Source organism: Oryzias melastigma, linkage group LG6, assembly GCF_002922805.2.
Source record: "Oryzias melastigma strain HK-1 linkage group LG6, ASM292280v2, whole genome shotgun sequence".
NCBI classification, from domain to species: domain Eukaryota; kingdom Metazoa; phylum Chordata; class Actinopteri; order Beloniformes; family Adrianichthyidae; genus Oryzias; species Oryzias melastigma.
Window position 1 is genome coordinate 4,662,036 of NC_050517.1, and position 27,945 is coordinate 4,689,980.

At 38.9% G+C, this 27,945-nt stretch overlaps 2 protein-coding genes across 4 annotated transcripts; one reads left to right on the forward strand and one right to left on the reverse strand.

The window, feature by feature from the left end:
* The first annotated feature begins 2,690 nt into the window (after positions 1 to 2,690).
* rlbp1b (retinaldehyde binding protein 1b) lies at positions 2,691 to 9,102 on the forward strand. Of its 2 annotated transcripts, XM_024281094.2 has the most exons (8): positions 2,691 to 3,158; positions 3,604 to 3,647; positions 5,667 to 5,795; positions 6,475 to 6,679; positions 7,010 to 7,188; positions 7,681 to 7,839; positions 7,948 to 8,058; positions 8,684 to 9,102. In XM_024281094.2, the coding sequence occupies exons 2-8, from the start codon at positions 3,636 to 3,638 to the stop codon at positions 8,810 to 8,812; spliced, it is 924 nt and encodes a 307-aa protein (XP_024136862.1). In that variant the 5' UTR covers positions 2,691 to 3,158; positions 3,604 to 3,635; the 3' UTR covers positions 8,813 to 9,102. The 2 variants fall into 2 exon arrangements, with proteins under 2 accessions (XP_024136862.1, XP_036068078.1); XM_036212185.1 differs by lacking the exon at positions 2,691 to 3,158 and having other exon boundaries at positions 3,212 to 3,647.
* Positions 7,717 to 27,796, reverse strand: abhd2b (abhydrolase domain containing 2, acylglycerol lipase b). Of its 2 annotated transcripts, none has more exons than XM_036212184.1 (11): positions 27,692 to 27,796; positions 24,554 to 24,783; positions 22,768 to 22,943; positions 21,500 to 21,667; positions 21,207 to 21,390; positions 20,967 to 21,059; positions 18,975 to 19,076; positions 18,834 to 18,903; positions 18,616 to 18,700; positions 13,627 to 13,826; positions 7,717 to 7,833 (listed from the first exon to the last, which is right to left on the reverse strand). In XM_036212184.1, the coding sequence occupies exons 1-10, from the start codon at positions 27,692 to 27,694 to the stop codon at positions 13,642 to 13,644; spliced, it is 1,296 nt and encodes a 431-aa protein (XP_036068077.1). In that variant the 5' UTR covers positions 27,695 to 27,796; the 3' UTR covers positions 7,717 to 7,833; positions 13,627 to 13,641. The 2 variants fall into 2 exon arrangements, with proteins under 2 accessions (XP_036068077.1, XP_024136861.1); XM_024281093.1 differs by lacking the exon at positions 7,717 to 7,833 and adding an exon at positions 10,482 to 10,865.
* Between the last annotated feature and the right edge of the window lie 149 nt (positions 27,797 to 27,945).

Consider the following 27,945-nt stretch of genomic DNA (forward strand, 5'->3'; position numbering starts at 1 on the left):
CCACTCCTTTTCTGTAAAATGTTTAAAAATGTAATAGTTAAAATCAAGAATAAAATATCTCAAACGTTTGACATAATCAATCATTTTGCCCCGATGCAGCCCCTGTCGAAGCTCGGTGGAGGGGAAGAGGTTGAGGGGAGCACGGTGTTACCTGTTAGTGCTTCTTTAAAACTTTAAGGGTGAAAAAGCAGCAAAACAAGCCCAAAGGGACAACTTTAAGGTCAGAAAAGAAAGGAAGAAGAGGAAAAAATGGACTTAAAGCAGAAGTTTGTCTGTTTTATTTACATTCAAAATCTGCTGGAATTATGCTGATCGTGTTGGCAATGGAAAAGTTACAGTAAATTCCACCTCAGTTACAGTACTCATGTTCAAAATGTAACAAAAACTCTATGTTTATACTAAAATCAAACCACATTTGTCTCTGAAACACATCATTATGCAATCCTCATGTCTACTGCATCCTATTGTCTGCTTGTTTGGTCTCTCACAACAAATGACACTGTGAACCAATAGCAATGGTTTCAACATGGCTGTGTAATATCACTGTCACATGCTTTAATATCTCATAATCATGCAATAAGCTGCAGACTCAAACTTTTAATACCAAGTTGTAAATGGACACACTTCACTTTCTGCGATGGCGCCAGGACTCAGATCAAATCACTGAACCAGATCTACCACAAACGGATTCTTACCTGTAGCATCATTTAGAAACTCCTACGGTCAGAAATCCTTCTTTTTTGTGTTCCAACAGGAATCTCACATCACTAAGTCTATTTAAGAGAACATCTAGAAGAGAGTTCTCAAGCTCAACTGACCTTAAGGCCACTGAAGGTGCAGTCTGTCTGAGGATGGGCCGTATGGGGTTCCATTTGTGACAAAAATATGTTTTTGTGTCCACTCTCGATATCTTTGATCCATTGTCTATGTCTGCTGAACAAGTTTATTGAACATTTGTTCATGTCTATGTACTACTAAGCAATATCTTCTGTGAATTGACAGGAGCTAACGACGCTAGCAACTGTTGCTAAGGACCTTTCTGAAGACACAGTGAATCGACAGGAGCTAACGACGCTAGCTACTGTTGCTAAGGACTTTTCTGACAAGACTGTGAATTGACAGGAGCTAATGATGCTAGCAACTGTTTCTAAAGACTTTTCTGGCGACACTGTAAAATGACGAGAGCTAGCAGCGATAGCAACTGTTGCTAAGGACTTTTCTGAAGACACTGTGAAACAACAGGAGCTAATGACGCTAGCAACTGTTGCTAAGGACTTTTCTAAAGACACTGTGAAATGACAGGAGGTAACGAAGCTAGCAACTGTTGATAAGGACTTTTCTGACGACACTGTAAAACAACAGGAGCTAACGACGCTAGCAACTGTTGCTAAAGACTTTCCTGAAGACACTGTGAAATGACAGGAGCTAATGACGGTAGCAACTGTTGCTAAGGACTTTTCTGACAACTGTGAATTGACAGGAGCTAACGACGCTATCAACTGTTGCCAAGGACTTTTCTGAAGACACTGTGAAACAACAGGAGCAAACGACACTAGCAACTGTTGCTAAGGACTTTTCTGAAGACACTTTGAAACGACAGGAGTTAATGATGCTAGCAACTGTTGCTAAGGACTTTCCTGAAGACACTGTGAAACGACAGGAGGTAATGATGCTAGCAACTGTTGCTAAGGACTTTTCTGACAATTTTGTGAATCAACAGGAGCTAACGACGCTAGCTACTGTTGCTAAGGACCTTTTCTGAAGACACTGTGAATCAACAGGAGCTAACGACGCTAGCTACTGTTGCTAAGGACTTTTTTAAAGACACTGTGAAACGACAGGAGGTAATGATGCTAGCAACTGTTGCTAAGGACTTTTCTGACAATTTTGTGAATCAACAGGAGCTAACGACGCTAGCTACAGTTGCTAAGGACCTTTTCTGAAGACACAGTGAATCGACAGGAGCTAACGACGCTAGCTACTGTTGCTAAGGACTTTTTTAAAGACACTGTGAAACGACAGGAGGTAATGATGCTAGCAACTGTTGCTAAGGACTTTTCTGAAAATTTTGTGAATCAACAGGAGCTAACGACGCTAGCTACTGTTGTTAAGGACCTTTTCTGAAGACACTGTGAAACAACAGGAGCTAACGACACTAGCAACTGTTGCTAAGGACTTTCCTGAAGACACTGTGAAACGACAGGAGGTAATGATGCTAGCAACTGTTGCTAAGGACTTTTCTGACAATTCTGTGAATCAACAGGAGCTAACGACGCTAGCTACTGTTGTTAAGGACCTTTTCTGAAGACACTGTGAATCAACAGGAGCTAACAACGCTAGCTACTGTTGCTAAGGACTTTTTTAAAGACACTGTGAAACGACAGGAGGTAATGATGCTAGCAACTGTTGCTAAGGACTTTTCTGACAATTTTGTGAATAAACCGGAGCTAACAACGCTAGCTACTGTTGTTAAGGACCTTTTCTGAAGACACTGTGAATCAACAGGAGCTAATGACGCTATTGAGTTTGACACCCCTGGTCTAAAGGGTCATGGTGGTTCTCTGAGCATCAGAGATTCTGTCAGAAATAAGGATGTTTTCACGTCAGGAGCAGAAATCTTTAAACAAGCAACAGCAGAAAGGATTGTTTAAAAAACTGGATCCAGTCTGCAGGGTTCTTCAACTATAAAATATGAAGAACTCTGATTGTGTTTTAAATGAGGACAAAAACAGAACTACATCTACTTCATGTAATCCAGATGCAAAAACAAAATCCCTCTCTGACATGACAGTAACATCACACCAGGCCGGTCACACTGCAGAGATCACACACGGCTACAATAGCTGCTTGTCACTCAACTCAGCTGTTCTTAAAATGTAATCTAATCCCTGCACCTGCTTACACCACCTCCTGTGTACTCAACATTACACCATCCAGAATGTCCCCTCCATCACAGGAGCCCCTTCATCTCTGCCCCACGACGTCACCATCACCCCCCCAACACACTCTTTCACACCCTGTGGCACTTTTATGCTAATTGGAAAAAAAAAATCTGGGAATAATCTGGTATGACGGCACTAATCCCACACTACAAATGGCAGGTCTACTCCTCTGCAGCTCCACACGGACCGCTGCGAGTCTCTGCACATCTGCCTCAGGTAGGTCTCTGCCTCGCTACTGGACAGTCAATGTAAATAAAATCTGATGAAAGGAGAATATTTTTTGTTACATACTTTCATTTTCACATGGGTTTGAGCTAAAATTCTTTTATTGATGCTTTGGATTTTACTATCAAACAATAAATCTAAGAAAAGAGACTTTACATTTTCCTCACTATAACAGTTTAGTAAGTTGTTTGATGTTCGTTAATGTGACTAAAACTATGATGATAATATTTAGGTTTTCGGCAGCAACACTGTTTATCATTACTCTAAATGACTTGTTGGCCTAAAATCGCCTGACCTGACCAATCATCCATATCTGCCAAATATAGTTCAGTCAAAGTACAGAGCGGATGGGATGAAGGCGGATTAATCCAGAGAACAGAGCGGTTGTTCTTTTTTTTTTTTTACTAAGATAACACATTTCCTGTTTCTCCTCCAGACTTTATAAGGCCAACTTAAAGATCTGAAAACATGGCTGTGGTGGTGAGTATATCTTCTATAACTTTAAAGTTTCCCTATGGCATTTTTTTTTATTTAAAAAAGGTTCCCAGTAGTGTTTTAATTATGATTATGAAGTTTATAACCAAAATCCCACAACCTAAATCAGGGATAGGCAACTCCAGGTCTCAAGGGCCGCAGTGTCTGCATGATTTCCAGATATCCAAGCCCAACTCATGACTGTATACCTGGTTCAGGTATGTCCAGGTATTAAAACATGCCAGAGAAGGTATGTTGGAAAACATGCAGGAATGCAGCCCTTGAATTGCCTATCCTTGATCTAAATGTCTTAAAAAGACATTTTTCAAATTGAGCTGAAACCTCTGTTTCCAAAATCTTCTCTGAGGGGGCGTGGCTTTTATTGAAAAATATTAAGATGAATATGAATTGAGATGAATTCTTTAAAAGAGTAAAGCGACAATTCATCCGTGTTTAAGATAAGTGTTTCTATTCGCAAGGACTGAAAATAAAGCACAGAAAAATATATTTTTTTTAATTAAAAAAAAAAGGTCCCAGTAGTGTTTTAATGATGATTTTGAAGTTTTTAATCAAAATCAAACAACCTAAATGTCCAAAAAAGTAATTTTTCATGTTGATCTGAAGTGTCTGAAGTGTCTGTTTTCAAAATTTCCTCTGAGGGGGCGTGGCTTTTGTTGCCCCCCCCCATCTTATCAAAATAGCTCTGTGTCTCACTAGCATAAATCTTCACCGCTGCTACATAAAAACATCCATCAATCTGGGTAATGTCCAGCCGTATGGTTCTGATCCGGATGTCAGCTGGACGAGGAAGTGAAGATCTTCATGGACAGAACTTCCTCCAAAATCCTGATTCTTTCTCCTTCCAGTTCACCAAAGACTCTTTTAGCTAATTCTCCAATGTTTATTGACTGTGATCAATACATTCAATCATTGGTTTCTCAGAGTTCTTGATAAAATAATCAAAGCTAACATCAAAATGCTCTTTCATTGATTTACAATCCTTTCCAACTGCGGTCAAATGAGCCGCCGTTCACATTTCCGTGGTCACATCAAGAAGCTCCGTGGAGTCTGGTGGAGATTTTCCAGCGTTCTCAGTCCTGCTACCGTAAGTATTGGATGAAACTCACACCAAAAATCCAGTGATGCTGATTTGACCACAGAAATGTGAACGGCGGCTCATTTGACTGCAGTCAATGTGAAGATACCATCTTCTCTTCTCCAGAACCTGAACTAGACACGCTCAAAAAACATGATTTTTTATTGGAGGGGGACTTTAAGGAGTGATGTTTGGTTCCCTTCCTGCTAAGCTCCAGCTGCAGCTCAACATTTCTTGTAAGAAGCAGAGAACTGCTGCAGCAGTCAGATGCTAATCTGCTGCCTCAGCCCACAACTATTCCTCTGCAATGTATTTACAGGCTTTGCTGGCCTCATGTGAGGCAGATTACCCAAACACTGAGGCCTATTGATCACAACCTCAACACTGCTGGACATGCATTTGTTCTCAAATGGATTTTGAGGCTCACACTTAAGCACCTAACCATGTGACACAATTCTATTGACATGCTGAAGGGCTTAGTGCCACTGGAGGACATTTTTTAGAGATTTCTGTGGAAAAAAGGGAATCTTGAGAAAGGAAAAAGATCCATGTTTCAAGTAAAATTAGATTAGATCTTTTATTTCAAGCAATCAAGAAAACTAGGAACTGACTGCTAACTGATCTTAGTCAACCAAAGGAAAGAGAAACAAGCTACTGAACAGCAACTTATCCAGATTTAAAATGTTCACTGCTGAGGTTTCATGACGCTGCGCTCTGTGAGGATGAGTGTCACAGTAATAGTTATCTGCTGCCATTGTGTCAGTGAACCACGCAGAATGGAAGCTGACTGACTGGATCTGTAAACAGGAAGTGCTCCTGTCATTGTTTAAGTGACTCTTTTCCAGGAAAAAGACAATGTGAAGAACATGTGCAGTAACCTGCTCACTCATTAATGTTTGAGTGAATTTGCATTTCTTTGTCTCCTTCAGAGTGGAACTTATCGGATGGTCTCAGAGGAGGAGCAGGCTCTCAGGGCTAAGCTGGAGCGCCTCACCGTCAAAGACCACGGGCCGGTGTTTGGGCCCTGTGCCAATGTGCCAGACCACACCAGGCAGAAGGTAGCGGCCCTGATCCCACTCATTCTCTTTGAGGACAGATCGGGATCTCATTTCACCAAACTGTGTCCAACTAAATGAAGACAAGAAAAAGATGGCAAAAGAAAACCAAAAAAGACCTGGAACTTTGAAAAATAAAATGTATTTAAAACTTCTTTAGCAGCACGAAACTCAACTGAAAAAAATGTTTTTTAATTGTTAAAAACACATTCACACATAAATTTACCGAACAGTTTATAACAGACATGTCAAACTCAAACCCAAAAAACACCTTAGGTCGCAGGCTAAACAGGATAAACATTTATTGAACACTCCAAAACTACATTTTTACACATAATTGTGAATAATAAAAAGGCAGGAATATTATTCCAGAATAAATCAACTTAAACCTTAAATAACTTTCAATATTTTACTCTCCATAAAAATATATTTAGTCAAAATTATACAAGTTAGAAATAAATGCAAGATAATATCGGACCATTAACAACAATAAAATAAAATGATCTGGAGGGCCGGATATGTTTAGCTGGAGGGCCGGATCCGGCCCTTGGGCCTTGACTTTGACACATATGCTATAGGGTAAATAAAACTTTAGAAAACAAAACACAGTGATATAGTAAAAAGCTTCTCCAGCATCAGAGATGATCTGAACTTGAAATGACGACTTCTTTCTCCTCTGCAGGCCAAGGATGAGCTGAATGAGACGGAGGAGAAGCGAGTTGCTGCAGTGAAGGAGCTGCGGGCGTTGATCAAGGAGAAGGCAGATTCTGGGGATGAATTGAGCAAGGGGGTGCAGGACACCTTTGGGGAGAAGCCGGACGCCATGATGGTCCGCTTCATCCGTGCCAGGAAGTACGACGTGGCCAGAGCCTTTGAACTCATGAGGGGTGAGCCAGGATGGAGATCTGGGGGATCTCTTTGTTCAACCAGTTGCATACCTCTGTACTCATAAAGATGCAGTTTAACCTTTAACACCTGAGGCGTTGTCCATGACGTACTGTAGCTTTTCAACACGATCAATGCAATTTTCGTTGATCGTGTTAAAAACTAAAAAACTACATTAAATCATAGAACATAAACAATGGTGCTCCAGTGTTGAAGGGTTAAAAAGGCAAGTATGTTGCCTCACAAAGTGGCATAGTCTGAATTACTGAAAAAGCTGGCATGAGGACCCAAACCTGTTTGTTTGATGGTGATCCTCTTTTGTCTCCATTAAGGATACGTGCGTTTCAGGAGGGATTACCCTGAGCTGTTTGAGAATCTGACCCCTGAGGCCGTCCGCAGCACCATCGAGGCCGGATACCCAGGCATCCTGCACAGCAGAGACAAATATGGCCGCGTGGTTCTGCTCTTCAACATCGAGAACTGGGACTACGAGGAGATCACCTTTGATGAGGTACACCAGGGGTGTCAAACTCAATCGCACAAGGGGCCAAAATCCAAAACACACCTTGGATCACAGGAAGAAAGCTGATAGCTGAAAACACTAAAGCTAATGGCTAACTAAAATATTAGCTAAATGCCAAAAAAGCCCAAAAAAGGAGAAAAACTAAATTAGTTAAAACAGCTAGCATGTAGCTGAAGAAATAGCTAAACTTTAAAACTGCCAAAAAAAAACTTTTAAAAAGCCTAAATTAGACAAAACAGCTATGTAGCTGAAATATTAGGTGAATGCCAAAATAGCCTAAACAACTGTAAAAAGATTAAATTACCCAAAACAGCTAGCATGTAGTTGAAATATTAGTTAAACTCGACAACAGCCCCCCCACCCCGAAACCCCTGCGCCCCCCAAAAAAGAAAATGACTAAATTAGCCAAAACAGCTAGCATGTAGCTATTCAGTAAATGTTTAGTAAATGCAACTTAGAGAGGTGTTTGTTTGAGTTCAGATCCTGCGTGCTTACTGCGTGATCCTGGAGAAGCTGCTGGAGAACGAGGAGACTCAGATCAACGGCTTCTGCATCATCGAGAACTTCAAGGGCTTCACCATGCAGCAGGCATCAGGAATAAAACCCACTGAGCTCAAGAAGATGGTGGACATGCTGCAGGTGGGAGAGCTCAGGTTGTAGCATCAGCTCAGACTCAACCTTCAGCCTTCCTCTCACATCTGTTAGACCTCGAGGTTTCACCAAATGGTGTTATTTATGTTTCGCCAGGACTCATTTCCTGCTCGTTTCAAAGCGGTACACTTCATCCACCAGCCCTGGTACTTCACCACCACCTACAATGTGGTCAAACCCCTCATGAAGAGCAAGCTGCTGGAGAGAGTGAGTCACATCCAAAATACGTGGATTTCATGGTTGGAAGTTCTCTACTGTTTTAGAAAATCTGCTTTATTGTAGCTTTATGGAATAACTTTCAAAATAAAAGTTCTTTGAACCTGGCCCTTGGTAACCTTGATAAATTAACAGCTAGCATTCATCACTTGTGTATTACTTTTCCGTAAAATGAAACAGTTTAAAGAGTAACCAAACTCCAAATCATGTTTTTGTCTGTTGACCTCTATAAATGTGGCTTTAAAAGTGCTATCTGTTGATCGTTGCCAACTTTTTGACAATTTAAAATAAACCTGTTTAATTCCTGAAAATTTAGGCCCAATCCGAATTCTTCCCTTCTCCCCTCCCCTTTTATTTAGCCCTCCAAACGGAGGGTTACGCAAAAATAGTGTCTCATATTTCAGATGTGACTGTTGTTCGATGTTGTTGGCTTTAGCGCGGAGCTTCCAGTGCTTGAATAAACATAACAACAGCAGTTTTATAACTTTAAAAAGGTCATGCTACAGCCCCGCTGTCGAGCATTACAAAAGCAGCGTCTTTAGCCAGCAGCTTGAAACAACGAGGTTCTGCACCATGAGTCTTGTATGGAGCTAAGGAACCTCTGTCCTCTTTCTAGGTGTTTGTCCACGGTGATGAGCTGGAAAGCTACTACAAGGAGTTCGACCCGGAGATCCTCCCTTCCGAGTTTGACGGAAAAGGTTCCAAGTATGACGGCAAAGCCACGGCGGCCAAGCTGTTTGACTAAATTCCCTGCAGTTCCCTGCCAAATGGATGAGAGCCTTCGTTTACTCCAAACCCTGTAAAGTGTGGAGAATTACAGCCAAATGTAGCCGTGTGGTAACACCAGATAAGGATAAGAGACGCGAGAGAGAAGTTCACAAAGATCCTGATAAAGCATATTTATGTTGAAGACAGAGATTTACAGTCAATGAAATGACATCAGGCAGCACCTTAAACAGGGGTGTCCAAAGTCAGTCCTCAAGGGCCGACGTCCCACATGTTTTCCAACCAACCTTCCATTGAAGCTCCTTACTGGACTAGATCAGGGGTCTGCAGCTCCAGATCCACATGTGTCTCTTTTATCTCTCCATGGTGGATCCGCAGACAAACATAGAATAAATCATGGAGACTGCTGAACCGTCAGAGTCAGCAGCTCCTGCTAAACCAAAACTATTTAAAGGAAACAAACAAACAAAGCCTGCAAACTAAGACTACCAAGGTCCAACCCCAAACTAAAATAACAAAACTTTGGTAAAAAGTTTGATCTTTTATGAGTTAAAAGCACATATTATCCTGTCTGCACAACATTGGTTACTAGCTGTCCAGAGCTGCACTCAGATGATCCTGTTTAGCATAGATCATCTTTTATTTTGAAAAGAAATTATTTGATCTTCTGTCAAGCATGAAAAATAAAAATCAACACAAACATGAAAAATAAAAATCAACAGAGACGCTAGGTTCTTTTTGTTTTTGTTTGTGCCAAAAAATAGACATAATTCATATTTATTATTAAAAACAGAGGTCATGAATACAAATTTCCTAAAGGCTAAAGTAAGACTAAACAGCTCCTTCTAGGTTTGGATCATTAGAAAACAAGCCCAAATGGCTCTTTTACTGTGAAAGGCTGCAGACGTCTGCTCTAGAAACACACCTGATCCAGGTAATCAGCAGCAGATAAGGCAGGATTTCTGGAAAACCAGCAGGAGGCCGGCCCTCGAGGCCTGACTTTGGAAACCCCTGATCTAAAGACTTCAGATTACAAACCTCCTGGTAGCTTCCTAAAGTGCAGGATTTCAACTGGCTTCACTTCATACAGTTCCTCCTCTAAATCCTTAAAGAAGAGTCGGTTTCATCATCTCTCAGAGAACAGTAAAGTTAAATGTATTTATTTAGTTCAGCTCCTCAAATACCATCAGTATTTTCATAGCTAATGACTGTGACATAACCTCAACAATATGCGTGGCTGCATAATCGCCGTGGTAGATTTGCATTCCTCAACTGATTTTCAGGATTTTTAGGAGGTTAGGCAAACATTGAAAATAGCTGCTTGGCTGGAGGTAGTATTTAACCTAAAATTCAGAAAACAGTCAGCTTTGGGGACGATTACACAACAAGCTGACGCTGAGCCACTCATTTCTGTCTCTCCCTCACTGAAGTGTGCTTTGTTGGGACTCTGGCGTGTCCGCACGGCTCGTTTGAACACTGGCAGGTCCCAACTTTCTCAAATTCCCGTCTCCACTGGAAGAACACGGCTCATATTCCAACAAGTGCCTCTCTTTGGAGTGTTTTGTGTCCTTGTTCTCTTGTAAGATTATTTGAAAGTTTTACCCACTGTGCACCGAGGATGTCAATAAATGTACATTATACGGTGGCTTTTGTCCATTTTTTGACCTGAATGTAAAACACACTAACAATTGAAGTAAGAAAACTTTATTTATGCATTGCTCTCAGAATAAAACGCCAATAGGATCATGGAAAAGGATTTCAGTTATAAACTAGTGCTTCTTCAAGAAGAATAAAGTGCAGGAGACATAGAGAGTTAGTACTTATTGCACATGAAGACGTTAGCAGTCAAGCTGCTGCACGCTGACTTTGAGCTTTTTCAGAAAATTCTGACAAGATGTTTTTTTTACAGAGAACAATAAAGAAAAGATACAACGACATAGGCCTGCAGCTGAAACACAAACCAAAACAAAAAAGACAGAACAATCTTCACAGAAATCTTTTTCTTGTCACTCCTTCTTTGTTTGGGCCAGAACGGGTTTGGTGAATTCCTCAGGATGAAAACCAGCTGATCTCTGATGGTTTAAGAGATAAGTCTGACCTCATGACACGGGAAAGGCAGCTCAGAATGACCCCCCCCCCCCTACACACACACTTTTTCTATTAATGTAAAACTACGGTGGCCCTGGAGTGTAAACCACAACAAATCACAAGATCACAATAGTTTAAAAACAAATAAAAGCAATAACATAAAATTTTCAAAATCCCCCAAATTCAAAAAAATGAGACAAAATAATAAGGTAAAATTTCGGAAAACAAAAGTAATTTCCAGAAATTGAAATAAAATGTTAAAAAAATGAAACATAAATGAGAAATGAGAGAGAGTAGGAACTATGGAGGATGAGGTTTTGGGAAAGCTAGACCTGAACTGCGGGAAAGAGTAGATTCTAGAGCAGGGGTGGGCAAACTTTTTGATTTGTGGGCCACAAAGTTTGACAGGAGCAGATGTGTGGCGTGATTTGGTCATCCGCCTCATGAGAGAAAGGAATAACATGGAATTTTGATTTGATTGATTAGTTTTGACTGTTTTACTTGAAAACTGTGACTTTTTTCTCATTTTAGTGCCAAATGCACCAATGGGATGAAGTCCCTCGGCGAAAAACACAAACTTAAAGAAATGTTGTGTTAATGTGTTGTTGGAATAATCAGAAAAATGCCTGTCCAGCTTAGAAATGACAAAGGAACTTCAGAAAAACAACAGATCTTACAAAAGAAAAAAGAACTTTCTGAACCTAGACAGAAGTCAAGGTTTCTTTATTGCACCATCTATGGAGAGACACTTAGAGTCACTTGACAAAAATATAGATTTTTTGTATCATTTTTTTACATTTCCTTTTGATTTTTGGAAATTACTTTTGTTTTCTGAAATTGTATTTATTTATTTTTAAAAAAATTGTTTTTTTGGGAAATTATTTTTTTTTAATTAGGCTTTGATTTCTAAAATTGTATTATTTTTTATTATTTACTTTGCTTTTAAATGGTTGTTGTTCTCGTTAACCCTTTAACACCTGAGGTGCCACTTAAAAAACACTTAAAAATCTTTAACATCCTGTAACTTTTTAGCTTTTCTCCTTCACAATCTACTGGAATAATCATGTTAACAGTTTAAAAATGACAGTAAACAAAAGAACATAAACACTGGAGCTCCAGTATGAAAGGGTTAATATATATTTTTCCATGGAGTGATTTGTTGTTATTTGTACCCTTCAGGGCCACCGTACTGAACCTTTTCTTTACTAAATGTGTTTTTGTTAGAAAATGAATAACAGTCAAGGCACTGTCCCTCCTTTCTTGTTCCGTTTGGCCTTAGATTGTGTTTAGCAGCAACACAAACTTGTGCAAATTAAAAATAGAAACATTTAATATCTCCTCAGTTACAGCAGAACACATAAACTGAATGTTTTTAAAGGCATAAAGGGCTAAATCTTGTATAAAGTGCTCATCGTTCTAAAAACATTCTCTTCATAAGAAAGATTTCTGAAAGTAAAAGCTGGAAATCCACAAACTCATCAGTTCGGCTCAAGCAGAAAACTATGGATTTGTTTTCATGAAGGCACTTTCAATGTATGCTGGAAATGTTTCAGACCGTATTGTTGTGCTTCATCTGATTTGTTAGTGATCATCTAATTCATGAGTGTCAAACTCAATCGCACAGGGGGCCAGAATCTAAAACACACCTGAGGTCGCGGGACGAACGGGATAAAGATTTATTGAACACTCTAAAACTACATTTTTAAAACTTTAAAACTGTCACCTTTTAACATAATTTTAAATTAGATATATAGCATTACCTGTGATAATGCTAGAGTGAATGCTGTAAACTGAATTTGGACGCTGAAGATGCTGAAATTGATAGCTGAAAGCGCTGAAGCTGAGCTAAATGCCAAATAAGCCAAAAAAAAAAAACTTAGGTAGCACAAAATAGCCTGGAAAAAAAAGACGAAAAAAAAAGCCTAAATCAGCCAAAACAACTAGCATGTAAATATTCGCCCCGCTCCAAAATAACCTGAAAAATAAAAAAGTCTAAATTAGCTAAAACAGCTAGCAAGAAGGTGGAATATAAGCTAAACTTCAAGTTAGCCTAAAAAACTGAAATAAAGACTAAATTATCCAAAACAGTTGGAATGCAGCTAAAATATTAGCTAAAAATAAACCTGAAATATTAGCTTAACTCAAAAAAAGCCTAAAAAATTTTTAGTAAATGCTAAAATAGTCCAAAAAGCTAGCAGAATGACAATTTTAAAAACTTTAAAACTGTAACTTTTTAACATAATTATGAATAATACAATGACAGGAATATTATTCTAGAATAAATCAACTTAAACCTTAAATGACTTTCATTATTTTACTCTCCATAAAATATATTTTGTCAAAATTATACGAGTTAGAAATAAGCGCAAGATAACATCAGGTCATTAATAACAATAAAATAAAATGATCTGGAGGGCCGTCAGAATTACCTGGAGGGCCAGATCCGGCCCCCGGGCCTTGACTTTGACACACATGATCTAATTGTTTGTCAGCAGGGACTTCATGTGCAGCTTTGACAGAGAGATTCCAGACGACCTCAGCAGTCAAGCTGAAGTCCATTACTCTCTCAGACTGAAAACACTGCAGCTATTCTTCCAGAATTATACCAATCCTCTTTCCAGTCTGCATCCGGAATCAATCTGTATTTCCTATTACATAAGAATCTAAAAACCCTCTTGTTTCTGAAACAGAAGCACCGACACAGAGCTCCGCTGCTCCTGGAGATGATGGTACTGTAAAAGTTACCTGAGGAGGAGGATTTCATGTACTCGTGGATGATGTTCTGCTAGAGCAGCTGTGTTTTCTCCAGTGGCAGATAGAGTCCGAATACTCCACTATGACCTTGTCCATCCAGGAGAGAGGCTCCGGGAAGAGGACGGCTCCTTCAAAGAAACCCATGTGGCCTCCGTGCTGCGTCAGGGCAAAAACCACATTGGGCAGCTTCTCTGAGGAGACAACAGGGAGGAAAGAGATGCTATGAACTCTCTTTTACCAGTTCATCCAGAACTCAATAAATCATTACTTTTCACCTGTTTTTATTATTATATTTAAAGGATACAAAGTTACAAGTCATTTATATTTCTACCAGTTAATTTTGATTTATTTTTGTATCATAGTTGCTTGTTTCTTTTGGTTTGTTGACTGTTTTGCATAAACCTCTTCACTCTTTATTCAATTTCAAGAAGTTTTCATTTTAATAAACTACCGTATTTTCCAGACTATAAATCACGTTTTTTTTTTTTTCTTATAGATTGTCTAAGGTTGCGACTTATACTCAGGAGCGACTTAAGTGTGATTTCTGAAAAACACAAATAAGCTCATACATTCGTTATTTTCCCACCAACAACTGGTTGCCTTTTAGTGGTTGTTTTCCAGTAACAACCACTAGAGGTCCCTGTAGGTTTGTGTATCTGTATTTGCTGCTTACAGAAACGCAGAAGAAGTGCCGTTCAAACATATTTTTGGACAAACATTAAGCATTAAATTTGATGCATGAATCGTGTTCAGTGTCAAATTCAACGTCACGTCGGCTTGATGAATTTGTTCGTAAATGTTGGACTTTTCTCTTAAAAGTGCGACTTATACTCTGGAGCGACTTATATCGGTCTATTTTCCTCTTCATTATGCATTTTTTGGCTCCTAGGGACTGAAAGTTCAGAAAAATAAGGTATGTTCCATTTAATTGAAAATATTGTCCTAATGATGTTTCATGCTTATCAAGTAATTTAAAAAAGGGAAACTTAATTAAGATAATTCCCAGCGATTAAAAACAATGGAGATTTTAAGGTTCATGTCATATCCACTGCATTTGAGAAAAATATTGATATTGCTGATATTGACTGGTATAGAAACGGTATCGGATCGATACCCAAATGCTCAGTACTGCTCAGCCCTACTAACCACCACACCAGCATGCAGCCTCTTGACAGGCTCAGTTACTGTTCCACTCCCTGACCTGCTGATCTTCTCACAGGATTCCTGGAATGATCTGATGAATCTCTAGAACCATGCTTCACTAGAACAATCACGGGAGATCAGCAGGATGCAGACCTTTCAAAGCAGCAGACGTTAGGTCATGCTACTTCACTTCCTGTAGGAGCCAAACTGAACATGTACTGTTGAGAAGTTGACATGTTAAATAGAAGTGAGTCTCTCCTTAGGGGGTGTATTGGTCTGAAGGGGAAATGGTTTTCAACCAATACTATGAAGTTACAGAAAATATCCTTGGAAGTTTTGGATCAGCAGTAAAAGGTAAACATTTGTTGAACTTGCAACTATTGACAGAGCTGAGAATCTTTCTGTCATGAAGAAAACTGTGAAATCCGTCAGGCCAACACCACCATTGGACTGAGATACGTCAGTTACTCATGGCTGTCACTCCTAAAGATTTCACATTTATACAAACCACACTGGATTTAAGTGCAACTTCAGCTTTTAGAAGCTTGTCTAAAGGAGCAGAGAAGGGTTTTATCTAAACCAGTATCAAACTAGATATATAGCATTACCTGTGTTAATGCTAGTGTGAATGTTTTTTGCTGAAAGTGGTTGCTGAAGATGCTGAAGCTGTTTGCTAAAGATGCCAAAGAAATTTGTTGTAGTTGATGAAGGGATTTGCTGAAAATGCTAAAGCTTTTTACATAATGCTAAAGTTACTAAAGGACTCAGAGAAAGTGAACTAAGAATTTTAAGAATTTCTTGAAAAATGGCAAAAAATGTAAAAATCCGTAAAAGGTATGAACTTATAATTAGCACAAAACCTCAGTAGATGCCAAATTAGCCAGAAAAGCTAGCATGTTGCTAAAATTCTATCTTAACTCAATTAGTCCAAAAAACCTCACTAAATGCCAAATTAGCCAAAAAAGCTAGCACATTGCTAAAATGCTAGCTTAACTTCATAGTAGCCCAAAAACCTCATTAGATGCAAATTAGCCAGAAACATTAGAATCTTGCTAAAATATTAGATAAATTAAAAATTAGCCTTAAAAATCTCAGTCCTTAACCTGGTGAACGTTTTGATACCAAACTTGCATAATTTGCAGAACGTGCACCAGTATTTAAAGAATTACGTAACAAAAAACTGCAAAATTTTTGCATAAAATTTCAATAATTGCGTAAATAAAAAGTATAAGCATGAATGAACAAGCTGAATGTTTCAATTGCATAAATTTGGAAAATTTCCATTCATTTTCCATGAGGCTGAAAAGTAGCAAAAATTGTGAAAAAATCTTTAAAAAATGTAAAATATACAAATACCAAAAGTAAAAGCTGTAATATCCTGAACAAGCTGAACGTTTTGATACCAAGATTGCTGAAATCGCTGAAAGTATGATTGAGTTTTTACGAATCAAGAAACGTACGGAAGAATAAATAAGGAATAACAATAAAGAGGAACAGGAACACTATTGTGTGAATGCTTTGAATAATTTGAATAATTCCACCTTTCAGTTGTTCTACCTCTGATAGGAGACCATTTCCTTCCTCTGCACATTCCTGCATGTTAGGGAGCTTACTGCTGATGCTTGGATTTTCCAACTCATTCTTTCAATCATTTACCAGAGTTAATCCAACAGCTCTTAGTTGATGCACTGCTGAATGCTGCCTCACTGTAATACTGTTACAAGGAGATCCAATGAACAAGTAAAGACTTCTCACATTATTTCAAATGTTTTCTAAAGACCCACTCTGAAGAAAATCCAGTTTATGTTGTTTTAACATGTTCTTGTGGCATTTTCTCATGATGGAGGACATATATAACAAAAACAAGACTAAAACTGTATCTTCTGAATCAGAAGCAGACAAAAAAACAGTTTAAAAAAGCTTGTAGTTGTTACACACAAACTACAATCGGTGGATGATGAATCCCCTGTCAGACAAACAGATCCATGAACGTCTTTGTTTTCCTGGTCTGAGCTGGAATCTGGATCAGAACTATTCGGCGGGATAGCTCGGATACTGATTAACATTTTTGTTGTTGGATCGTGAAGAGCTGTAAGCTACTGGGAGTGAATGGAAACAGATGGATGATGGGAAATGAGTGCAGGTTACTCCCTGACACAACTCAAATTTCTAATGAACTCCACTGCTCTGCAGAAACTATGTCCTAGAAAGGACACAGGTTTTTGGGTGAAAAATGGCATTGTCATAATTAATAGACCACTGGAAATGAGTTTGAAAATAGACCAAAAGATGATGGGAGTGGAACTTTAATGAAATGTGACTGCAAAACCTCACCTCGAAAAGAGGCTGTTCTTGGTTTTGCCAAAAAAGAGACATTTACAATTTTTAAAAAAGTATTTTTGTAACAGAAACTGAGCATTGAGCAGCTCTTTCAGTCAGAGACTTTCACACCTTGCAGCAGGAAGGAGCAGATCTTCCTTCCTGTCAGATATTAGACTCTACAACACCTCATAGACCAGTCATTGTGTTATTGTATTCTAGTGATATTGTTGTTGTTATTTGTTGTATTATGATCTGTTTTTGAGCTGTAACTATGCAATTTCCTTATTGTGGGATCAATTCAAATTCTTTCCATTCATCCATCCATTCATCCATCATCAGTCCATCCATCCATCCATCTATCTGTCTGTCCGTTCATCCAATCATTTATCTGTCCATCCATCCATCCATCCTTAATTTTTTAAACCTTCAAACTGGATGCAAATTTTCTAAAAATAACCCTTTTATAAGCCTTATTGTAAATAAGTTAAACATTCCTATTTTTCTAATGATATGAAATTCCAAACCTTTGATTCACATTTTCCTGCAGGACCCTGGTCTGCAGGAAGAGCCGGTTATGTTTTTATATGGAATCCTTTGAAAGTGACTGCATCTCTTTAAGTTTTCTGGATTAACACCTAGAGCCATTTCAGTAAACCTGCTCTGATCTTGTCCACATGCCGTAAATAATTAAGCTCCCCCTTACTTTGAAGCCATTATTCAAAGCGCTCCCTGACCTCTAGTTTGTGCTAAAGACGGTGGTTTCCAGACAGAATGACATGGTCAACTTTTGTCAAGTACAAAAGTGAACGCGGCCGTGTGTAATTAAAGGTTATCACAAGGAGATGTTGGTATGTGTAGAGAACCATGATGGTCCTACATATATGTATGATGCAGCAGCCAAGGAGGATCGCATGTCTCTGAAAAATTCAACAAGACTGTCTGAGCTGGCCGCTGCATCAAGACACGATCAACAACGCCAGCCTTAAAGCAGCTTCAGTCACTCCACATTAGCAGAGAAGGTGTCACTGGAAGACGAATTTATGATGAATTCTTCATAGAAAAAAAACACGCCAACTTTGCAGAACCCATTTGTCTTTGGAATCAGAATTAGGAGGGCACAGATGATAATCATGTTAATCGTTTTCAGAAATATAACAGGATTTATTCTGCTGGTGCTCTTGTTTTTCTCAGTTTACTACAGAAATGAAACAGACAAACGGTTACAAAGAAGCTAAATCATCTCAGCAGACTTTAGCCTGAGCTACAGACACTGGAAATGCCAAAGCTCCAAACAAAATCTCCTGCTAAATTTGTTCTCTTTTGCTTCTAAACAACATTTAACAAGAACGAGCACATAATCAGCCTAAAGAACACACAAGTATTTTTGCTGTGTTGTCATACTCCCTGTGTTTGTGGACAAAAGAACAAAAAGTTTGAAAACAAAACAAAACATTTCCACCTGACAGGTTAAAGAAACTTCAAGTCTTTTCCATACAAAACAAAATGAGAACAAACCTGCGAGTGTGTGTGGAACAGCCAGAAGTGAATGGTGAACTAACGGGTCGTCCATGGAGTTGATCAGGAGGAGTGGAACGTGGACCTGAACACAACATTCATAAGTTATTTCAAAACTTCAGAAACATTCAAATGTCAGAGGGAAGCAGGTTTTCTGTGGTCAGGAAACACGACAGTCTACAAAGAATATTCTCAGCGGTGCAACAGTCGCCGCTCACCTTGTGGATGTAGTGGACACAACTCTCCTTTTCATAGTACTCCCTTAAGGAGCTGTGGCTGTGGAATTTCCTGCAGTGAAGGAGGCCATCAGAGTTCAGAGACGGCTGGAGCAGCCAAACATCAAAACGCTGATCCTTTACCTCATGATGGTGTCGTCAATCTGCATGAGAGACGTGGCTGTAAGGAGTCTGTTCAGGTCTGCAGCGTCAATCCTGCTGGACGCCATGCTCAAGAAACTCTTCCTGTTGGGAAAAAGATCAGATCCTGTATTCTCAGCACTATTGGGCGCATCTGATTATGAGGCGCTCCGTCAATAAAGGTCTATTTTTGAACTTGTGTCATATATAAGGCACATTAAGCCAGAAAAGAGAATTACATTCTTTTAATAATTTTAATAATTAACAATTGCATTCACCGTATCCCTACAACTCGTTTTTAGCACGCTACACATTAAGCAACATTAGCATATTCACTATACCTGTTAATCGCAACTTTGTTCATTAAAAAACAGACTGATGCCATAAAAAAAAACATTCCTGCGACTACGCAACTCCCAACCTTGATAGTATAATGTCGCAAAAACACAGTCCGACCCCGCTACATGCTAGCCGTGTTAGCGTACATACAATAATGCCCAACCCTGTTAGCAACGCGTAAAAAACCAGACTGATACAGCTAAAGCAAATGTTACTGTGACAATGCTAACTCCCAACCTCGTTAATAACATATGGTCTCCTAATTTTATTTTTTTCCTCTCAGGTGGAGGACAAATTTCCTCTCACTAGACAGAGACCCTTCAAGCTCAGCCACAGAGACACAGAAACACAGTGGAAGCGGCTGTCATACAGACACAGCCCCTGTACTGGGAAAATCTTTGAATAATAATCACATGAACCCAAACATGGAGACATGATTACTGATGTTTTTGTAGAACTCTTCACAATCAATACACTTGATTTATTTCTCAACATCATCTGTGTCTTCATACATTCTAATTGAGATATCCACTCGTGCTGCAACAAATGATTATTTTAATAGTCGACAAATCACCAATTATTTTTTTCGATTAGTCGACTTATCGGGTCATGTGCAGACTGGATGTAAAGCACACATCTTAACCATCATTAGCTTTAAACTAAAACTAGATATATAGAATTACTTGCAATAATGCTAGTGTGAATGCTGTGAGCTGAATTTGGCTGCTGAAGATGCTAAAATTGATAGCTGAAATAATAATTGCTAATAGCAGAAAATGCTGAAGCTGATAGTCATCTAAATTATTTGCTAAATTCCAAAATAGCCTAAAAACTGAAAAAATCCTAAATTACCCAAAATAGCTAGCATGTTGCTGAAATATTAGCAAAACTCCAAAATAGTCTAAAAAAATCTTAATGCCAAAATAACTTTCAACATTACTACATACTGAGTCCATATAATATAAAGACTAATCAACGACTAATCAACTATTAAATTAGTCGTTGACTAAATGGTAAATGGCGTATACTTGTATAGCGCTTTCTACCCTCCTTCGAGGGCCCAAAGCGCTTCACAGTCACAGACCCATTCACCCATTCACACACACATTCACACACTGGTGGTGGCTCCGCTGCCGAACACTGGCGCCAACCTCCCACCAGAGGCAATTCGGGGTTCAGTGTCTTGCCCAAGGACACTTCGACACATGGGTGGGCAAGGCGGGAATCGAACCCGACCACTTCCAATCAGGAGTTGACCGTCCTACCGCTGCACCACTATTTTAATAGTTGATTAGTTAACTAAACGTGGCAGCCCTAATATCCACAGACACTGTTCCTTATATCGATCATCCTAAATGCATTAGCTGGTAGCTCCTCCCACATGGGGCCGCAGCATCAAGCTCAGGAACACATTTTTTTGACAAAATTTTTGCGTGACAAAAGAGGGACGGGGCACATAAATTTGTCACGCAAATCGAGTTTGGTGTGAGTGGACCTTAGTCCAGAAAATACAGTAATTCAAAATCCCTCTCCAACTAACACCTTTAAATTCTCATTCTGTTTTCTTTATGAGCATAATAAGAGAAAAAAGAGATTGTAGAGGATTTCCTCCATCTAAATGTTAATTTGCATTAGCAGCTCGTGTGTTTTTCTCACCTGTGAGCGAGGATAAGCTTCTTCATTTTGTCTGCCAGCACAAAGTTGTACAGCCTGCGACACTGATCCCACTGGAGGAAAGTTTCCTGAGCCCTAAACACAACACAAAAAACATACATTCAAGCAAAAAACGTTTGACCAACACCAGAAAAATGTATTTTTGATTTTAAAAGTATAGAAGCTGACTGGATGTGTGAATTCCACTAGACATTTAAGAAGCCAGCAGTCGGGTCCACCAACCTGAGGGCGCTGTATCCCTGGCAGATGCTGATGCAGCACAGAACTCCATCCTGATTGGATCGGTTTTCTCCCAGGAACTTGCAGACGATGTTTCCTCCAAGGCTGAAGCCCACAACCACGAGCTGTGTCTGGGGAAAGGAGCGTCTGATGTAGCCCACCATGGCCCCAAACTCCCACGTGCACCCTGACAACAGGACACAAACACTAAGAAATGACTTCAATTTGCAAACATCCTCTCGTCGCTTCATTTCCAACAGAGTTTGAGTTTGTGACGCGGTCTCATCCCTCTTTACCGTAGGTGAACATGCGGGGCGAGGTGAGCTCCACATTAGGCAGGGCTCCCAGGTGGTTGAGGACAGCGCAGCGGTAACCGTTCCTCTGGGAGTAATCCACAAAGGTCCGGATGTAGTTCTGCCCGCTATGGTTACCAATCCCGGGGCAGATTACCATGGTAATGTCATCTGATTCATAAACACACACAGATGAAGTGGAATGCATGCACTAGAGTGTAAGCTTCAGTCACGAGTGAGTGTGAAAGCAGATACTGTTGATTTAATTGCCTAACATCCTCCATGAGGGATTTTATTAAAGTTGTTTGTGCATTCACTCACAGCAAACCAGCCAGCTCAGAGAGACACACAAACATTTATGGTGCCACTTCAGTTCGGATTAGTGCTACCACAAACCATTATTTTAATAGTCGACTAATCACTGATTATTTTTCCAGATTAGTCGACTAATCAGATCATATGCAAAGTGGATTTAAAGCATCTTCTTAACCATCATTAGATTTAAAATAACAGAAAATAAAGACAATTAAGATGATAGTTTATTAATTTTTTAATGAATTGTGCAGGTTCTTTCCTTCATTAATTTCTGGTTTTAAAACAAGATAACTGTATTTTCCAGAGCATACATTGCAGTTTTTTTTTCATAGTTTAGCCAGGAGTGCAACTTATACTCAGGAGCGACTTATTTGTATTTTTTTTTTTACATCAAAAGAGTTATATATTTGTTTTTTTCCCAGTAAACACTGGTTGTCTCTTAGTGGTTGTTTCCGCTAACAACCCCTAGAGGGCGCTGCATCCGAAGTATTTCCTACTGACAGCAGCAGAAGAAGTGTTGTCTAAAACAAACATGGAGGAGAATCTGATTGTTTTCCTCTTAAACTTTGATATTTTTCTTATACAGCTCAAAAGATGAATATTCTTGTACTTATTTATTATTTTTATTTTTTTTGCCGATTTGTTCTGAAACGTCACACTTTTCTCTTAAACCTTAACTTATACCCCGGAAAATACGGTAAATCAAATGAGGTTAGCATCTGAAACAAAATGACTAATTTTCACAAAAAATTCAGTTTTGGTCTCACTGACTCAAACATAAAAAAATGCATTTTTTGGTGCTGAACGCTCACAACTCTGTTCAACGCTACCACACTCTGAGTCCACATAATAAAAAGTAAAGACTAATCGACTATTTTAATAGTCGATTAATCGTGGCAGCCCTAGTTCGGATCCTGAAAATCAGCATCTTAGTGTGAGTTATCGTAGCCTCTGACCTTCTGTGCTGTGGCTTTTGCCGGGTTCAAACAGGTCAAAGGTTGCTGTGGCTCCGTCCGGCATTGGGATGAACTTGCGGACGCCGCAGGGTGTCGGGGTGTTTACTCGCCCCATTTTGCCGTACAGAGCTGTCTGGAGATGACCGCTCTTCCCCCACAGCAACGGAGGAATGTACCTGAGGCGAAGCACAGCCTTCATTGATCAAAGACTTTCGTGATGGCAAAAAAAATCAAAGTTAAGACAAAAGTTTTCTTTCACTTCTAACCCCAGTTTTCATGGACGCCTACACACATATAGTTTTGACATAAGTCACTCAAAAGAAGGTTGGCCTAATTTTCTGACTTGTATAGACAATCCAAACTCACTGGATGTAATGAAAATGCATGTCTGAATAAGTATTTTCAGACCACACATACAGTACATCACTTAGGATATATTTAATAAAACTGATTAAAAATGTGCTTTAATTACTATTTTTTTGGCTGATCTTTGTTGCATGAATAGAAAAAAGCTCTTAATAGTATAATCTCCATTTTTTACTTTAAGAAAAATTACTTTTGATTATGTTGACACAACTGTGTCATTTTAACATTTAAGTTAAGATAAAAATCAACGTATTTTAAATTAATTTCTAATGTATTAAACCCATTGCTCTTTATTTTCGATTCGTTAAAGACAATTTTAAAATATAAGGAGACATATTAATCATTTGCTAACAAAATAATGATCACAGAAGTTTCAATAAAGAAATCTAAAAATCTTCTTGACACTCAATAGTGTTTTAACTTAAGGTCCACTTAACTCAATTTATTTCACGTCAGCATTTCAGAGTAAAATGTTTAAAGTTATTTAAGGTTTAAGTTAATTTATTTTGGAATAATATTCCTGGAATTATGTTAAAAAGTCAGTTAATTAATTGTAGTAAAACGTTACAGTTTTAAAGTTTTAAAAATTGTCATTCTGCTAGCTTTTTGGACTATTTTGGCATTTACTACGATTTTTTAGGCTATTTTGGAGTTTAGCTAATATTTCAGCTACTGCTAGGTGTTTTGGCTAATTTAAGCTTTTCTTTTTAAATATTTTTAGGCTGTTTTGGAGTTAGGCTAATATATACACACTACCGTAAGTCTTTTTTCCATTTTATAGGCTATTTTCAAGTTTAGCTATTTTTTCAGCTACATGCTAGCCTTTTTGGCTAACCTTGGTTGTTTTCTTACATTTTTTCAGGCTAATTTGGCATTTAGCTCATATTTTAGCTGGCTATCAGCTTCAGTGTTTTCAGCTATCAGCTTCAGCGTTTTTAGCTATCAGCTTCAGTGATTTCAGCTATCAGCTTTAGTGATTTCAGCTATCAGCTTCAGTGTTTTCAGCTATCAGCTTCAGTGTTTTCAGCTATCAGCTTCAGCGTTTTCAGCTATCAGCACTAGCATCTTCAGTGGCCAAATTCAGCTTACAGCATTCACTCTAGCATTATCACAGGTAATGTTATATATCTAGTTCATAATTATGTTAAAAAGTTACAGTTTTAAAGTTTTAAAAATGTAGTTTTAGTGTTTAATAGATGTTTACCCTGGTTGACCTGAGGTGTGTTTTGGATTTTGGCCCCTTGTGTGATTAAGTTTGACACCCCTGCTTTATGGGTTGCATCCTGCATCCTCCTCGCTCACATCATCCACCTCCATATCCTTTACTAAATGAAGTCTCCCTCTAGGCCTCCTCCCTCCAACCGTAGTGTGCTTCAGGAATGCCACACAGCTATTTACAAGTCTAACAGGAGAAACTCACTCTCTGGTCAGTGTTGGACAGGACTTTAGGACATAGCGGCTGAGCGGCGTGTCCTGGTAGACGATCTGTGGCGGTGTGGTAGGACTCTTCAGGTTCAAACAGCGGACAATAACATAGAGGATGGCAGCCACTGCTGCAAGCTTCACGCCATCAAACACAGCAGGCAGATCAGGGCCATAAGTGTGCAGCTCACTGGCCTCCAGGATGGTCATTGTTGGAAAATGTAACACCTGCAATAGGAGTGAATAGGTTAACAGACATTTGGAGGATTATAGATTGGAGACTTAAATTATCTGCAGTCTGTTTTCTACATGAAATTTCACCCCAAAAAAATCGTTTTTAAAGTCCAACTCCCATCACCTTCTGATCTATTTTCAAATCGTTCCCGGTGGTCTTTTAATTAGGATTATGCAGTTTTTAGCCCAAATCAAAAATCTGTCATTTTCTAGGGCATAGTTTCTGCAGAGCGGCAGGAGGTTATTAGAAGTTTGCCTCTGAGTTTTGAGAGGGACTGTTGGCACAGAGCAACCCCGCCCCTCTTCCCATCCCTGTTGCTGAGAGCATGGGGCAGAAAGCTTGTAATTTCTGTTACAAATGAGCTATTTTTAAGATGCCTCTTATTCCCTGATTCACAACAATTTGAATAAAGAAATATTCAGAGATGCAATTTTAAGATTAATCTTCTTTGTATATGTCCTCCATCATCAGAAAAATACCACAAGGAGATGCAAAAAACACCAAAAAAAAAACACACTTTTCATTGAAGTGGATCTTTTAACAATTCTGGTTTTGTATCCATACTGTTAAAAAAAGAATAATAATAATAAAAAAAACTTTTAAAGCCAAAAATAATCAGTAAAAGCGTATCCGTCTATGGTGGTCAAATTATTTTAGAAATTTGCTGCAACAGATTTCACAGGAGGTTAGTCAGAGACAACGTGTGGGTTTACAATTTATGTTTTCAGGGGAAAAACTTTAAGTCTTCGGGATCATCTGAAAATCAACTGATTTTGTTCCTTCTTGGAGTTGCTGTACGGCATGTGTCAAAGTCAAGGCCCGGGGGCCGGATCCGGCCCGCGAGGTAATTATATCCAGCCCTTCAGATCTTTGTTTACTATTATTATTATTATTAATGGCCTGATGTTATCTTGTGTATAGATACCTGATTACAGACTCAAGGTCAATTTGCTACAAGAGACACAATAGATAAAAGACTTAAAAAAATAGGTAACACTTTATAATAAGATTCCTTAACAAGCTTTATTAACACATTAACAAACATTTTTAGGCGTATATAGGTTGTTAGTAAGACATTTATTAGCACAATAAGCCGAATAAAGTTACTCAATATACATAAGATTCATTAACATCAAAATATAGATCATATTAATAAATTGCTTACAAGCTTAACAAATGTTTTAACTATCTTTGTCAAGATTATATTTAATGTTTTGCAGCACCTCATCTAAAGTGTTACCAAAAAATATAAAAAATAAATAAATAAAAAACACATGACAATACAAGTATAAAACCCATCCATCCATCCATCTTCCAGACCGCTTCTTCCCTTTCGGGGTCGCGGGGGTGCCGGAGCCTATCCGGCTACTGAAGGGCGAAGGCGGGGTACACCCTGGACAGGTCGCCAGTCTGTCACAGGGCCTCAATCACACACCCATTCACTCTCACATTCACACCTAGGGGCAATTTAGAGTCACCAATTAACCTATGAGGCATGTTTTTGGACGGTGGGAGGAAGCCGGAGTCCCCGGTGAAAACCCACGCATGCACGGGGAGAACATGCAAACTCCACACAGAAAGGTCCCAGCTGGGAGTCGAACCGGGGCCTTCTCGCTGTGAGGCGAGAGCGCTAACCACTGCGCCACCGTGCAGCCCAGTATAAAACCCAATAAAAACAATTACCAAGTATCATAAACTTAAGAAAAAAACAAAAAACATTTGTAGATTTAAAATGTAAACCTTAAAAGTTCAAAAGAGGTGACCATACCAAAACCTCCAGATTGGGGACTGGTATTTAAAAGTTCTGTATCTCACATTGGTAAAAGTTAAAAGGATTTGGTTATTTGACGTGTTAAGAGGATAGATAAACCACAGATAAAACATCTCAATAAAGCTTGGAGAGTATTAACTCTTGCAATAACAAACAAACAGCTTGTGCTGCACCACCGAGGCTGTTTTAATGAGAGGGCGTCATTATAGACGACCTGCAGCCTCTTCATGCTGGATGCCCTGTAGTTCGTCCAATAATTGTGACAGGCTATGTTTTATGGAGAGCACATTATTTTGGGATATATATATATATATATGTGTGTGTGTGTGTGTAGTTTTTTTGTTTCTTTTAACATTTATTTTATTTCTAACTTGTATAATTTTGACAGATTATTTTATTATGGAGGACAAATATTGAAAGTTAATTCAGGTTTAAGTTTATTTATTCTGGAATAACTTTCCTGTCTTTTTTGTATGTTGAAAACAGTTAAAAGTTAAAAGAAATTTGTGTTTTTTGTGTTCAATAAAAGCTATCCCACCTCTGACACCAATAGCGGCCGTGTGCCGCGTAGGTCTAGATGGAGAAGAACTACGCTACAAAATGTTTATCCCGTCCAGCCTGTTTTGGTTTTTGGCTCCGGTGTGATTGAGTTTGACGCCCCTGCTGTACAGTAACAAAATAACAACATCAAATAAACTAAAAAAAATTATATTTTCAGCCAAAAAATGTTGAAACGAGCCGTTAAAACTATCACTTGAACCTTTGCCCCAGACATATTTCAATTTACTCTTTACATTTTCAACAGTTTCTACAGAACATGACATAAAGAGCAGACAAATATGATGATGGGATGTTTGAAAAATACAAATAAATAATTACAGTAAATGAAACAAAACTCGCAGAAGACAACCCACGAGCACACCCTATATTTATGAACCACCCTACACGAGGGTGGAAGGAGACAGCTTTCCTGAAGTTAGCTTAACTCCGACAGTTTCTTGACACTTTCAGGTAAAGCCGCTCCTTAAAGACTCCGAGGTGTCGCTGGAGACTCCGGCAAAGGGACCGAACACGAAAAACACACACCGTAAAGTTTCTGCGGTAGTTTTGAACACAAGCGAGACTCTTACCATTCGGCATGAACGTCTGCCCGGGCTCGGTTTGGACCTTCACTGAGCTGGGCTGCGGTTCTGTTCTAAGAAAGAGCTGATGACCAGCCGCGAGCCGGAGATGCCTTCAAGGACTCCTTTCAAAGCTCCGAACTTCGTACGACTAGCGCAACCGATAAATGTGACGCCTCTCTCTTTGATTTACTGAAGCAAACTTTTGCCAATCTTCTTGTCATCTTATGAAAATTATTTTTTGCCACATTTATATTAAATTT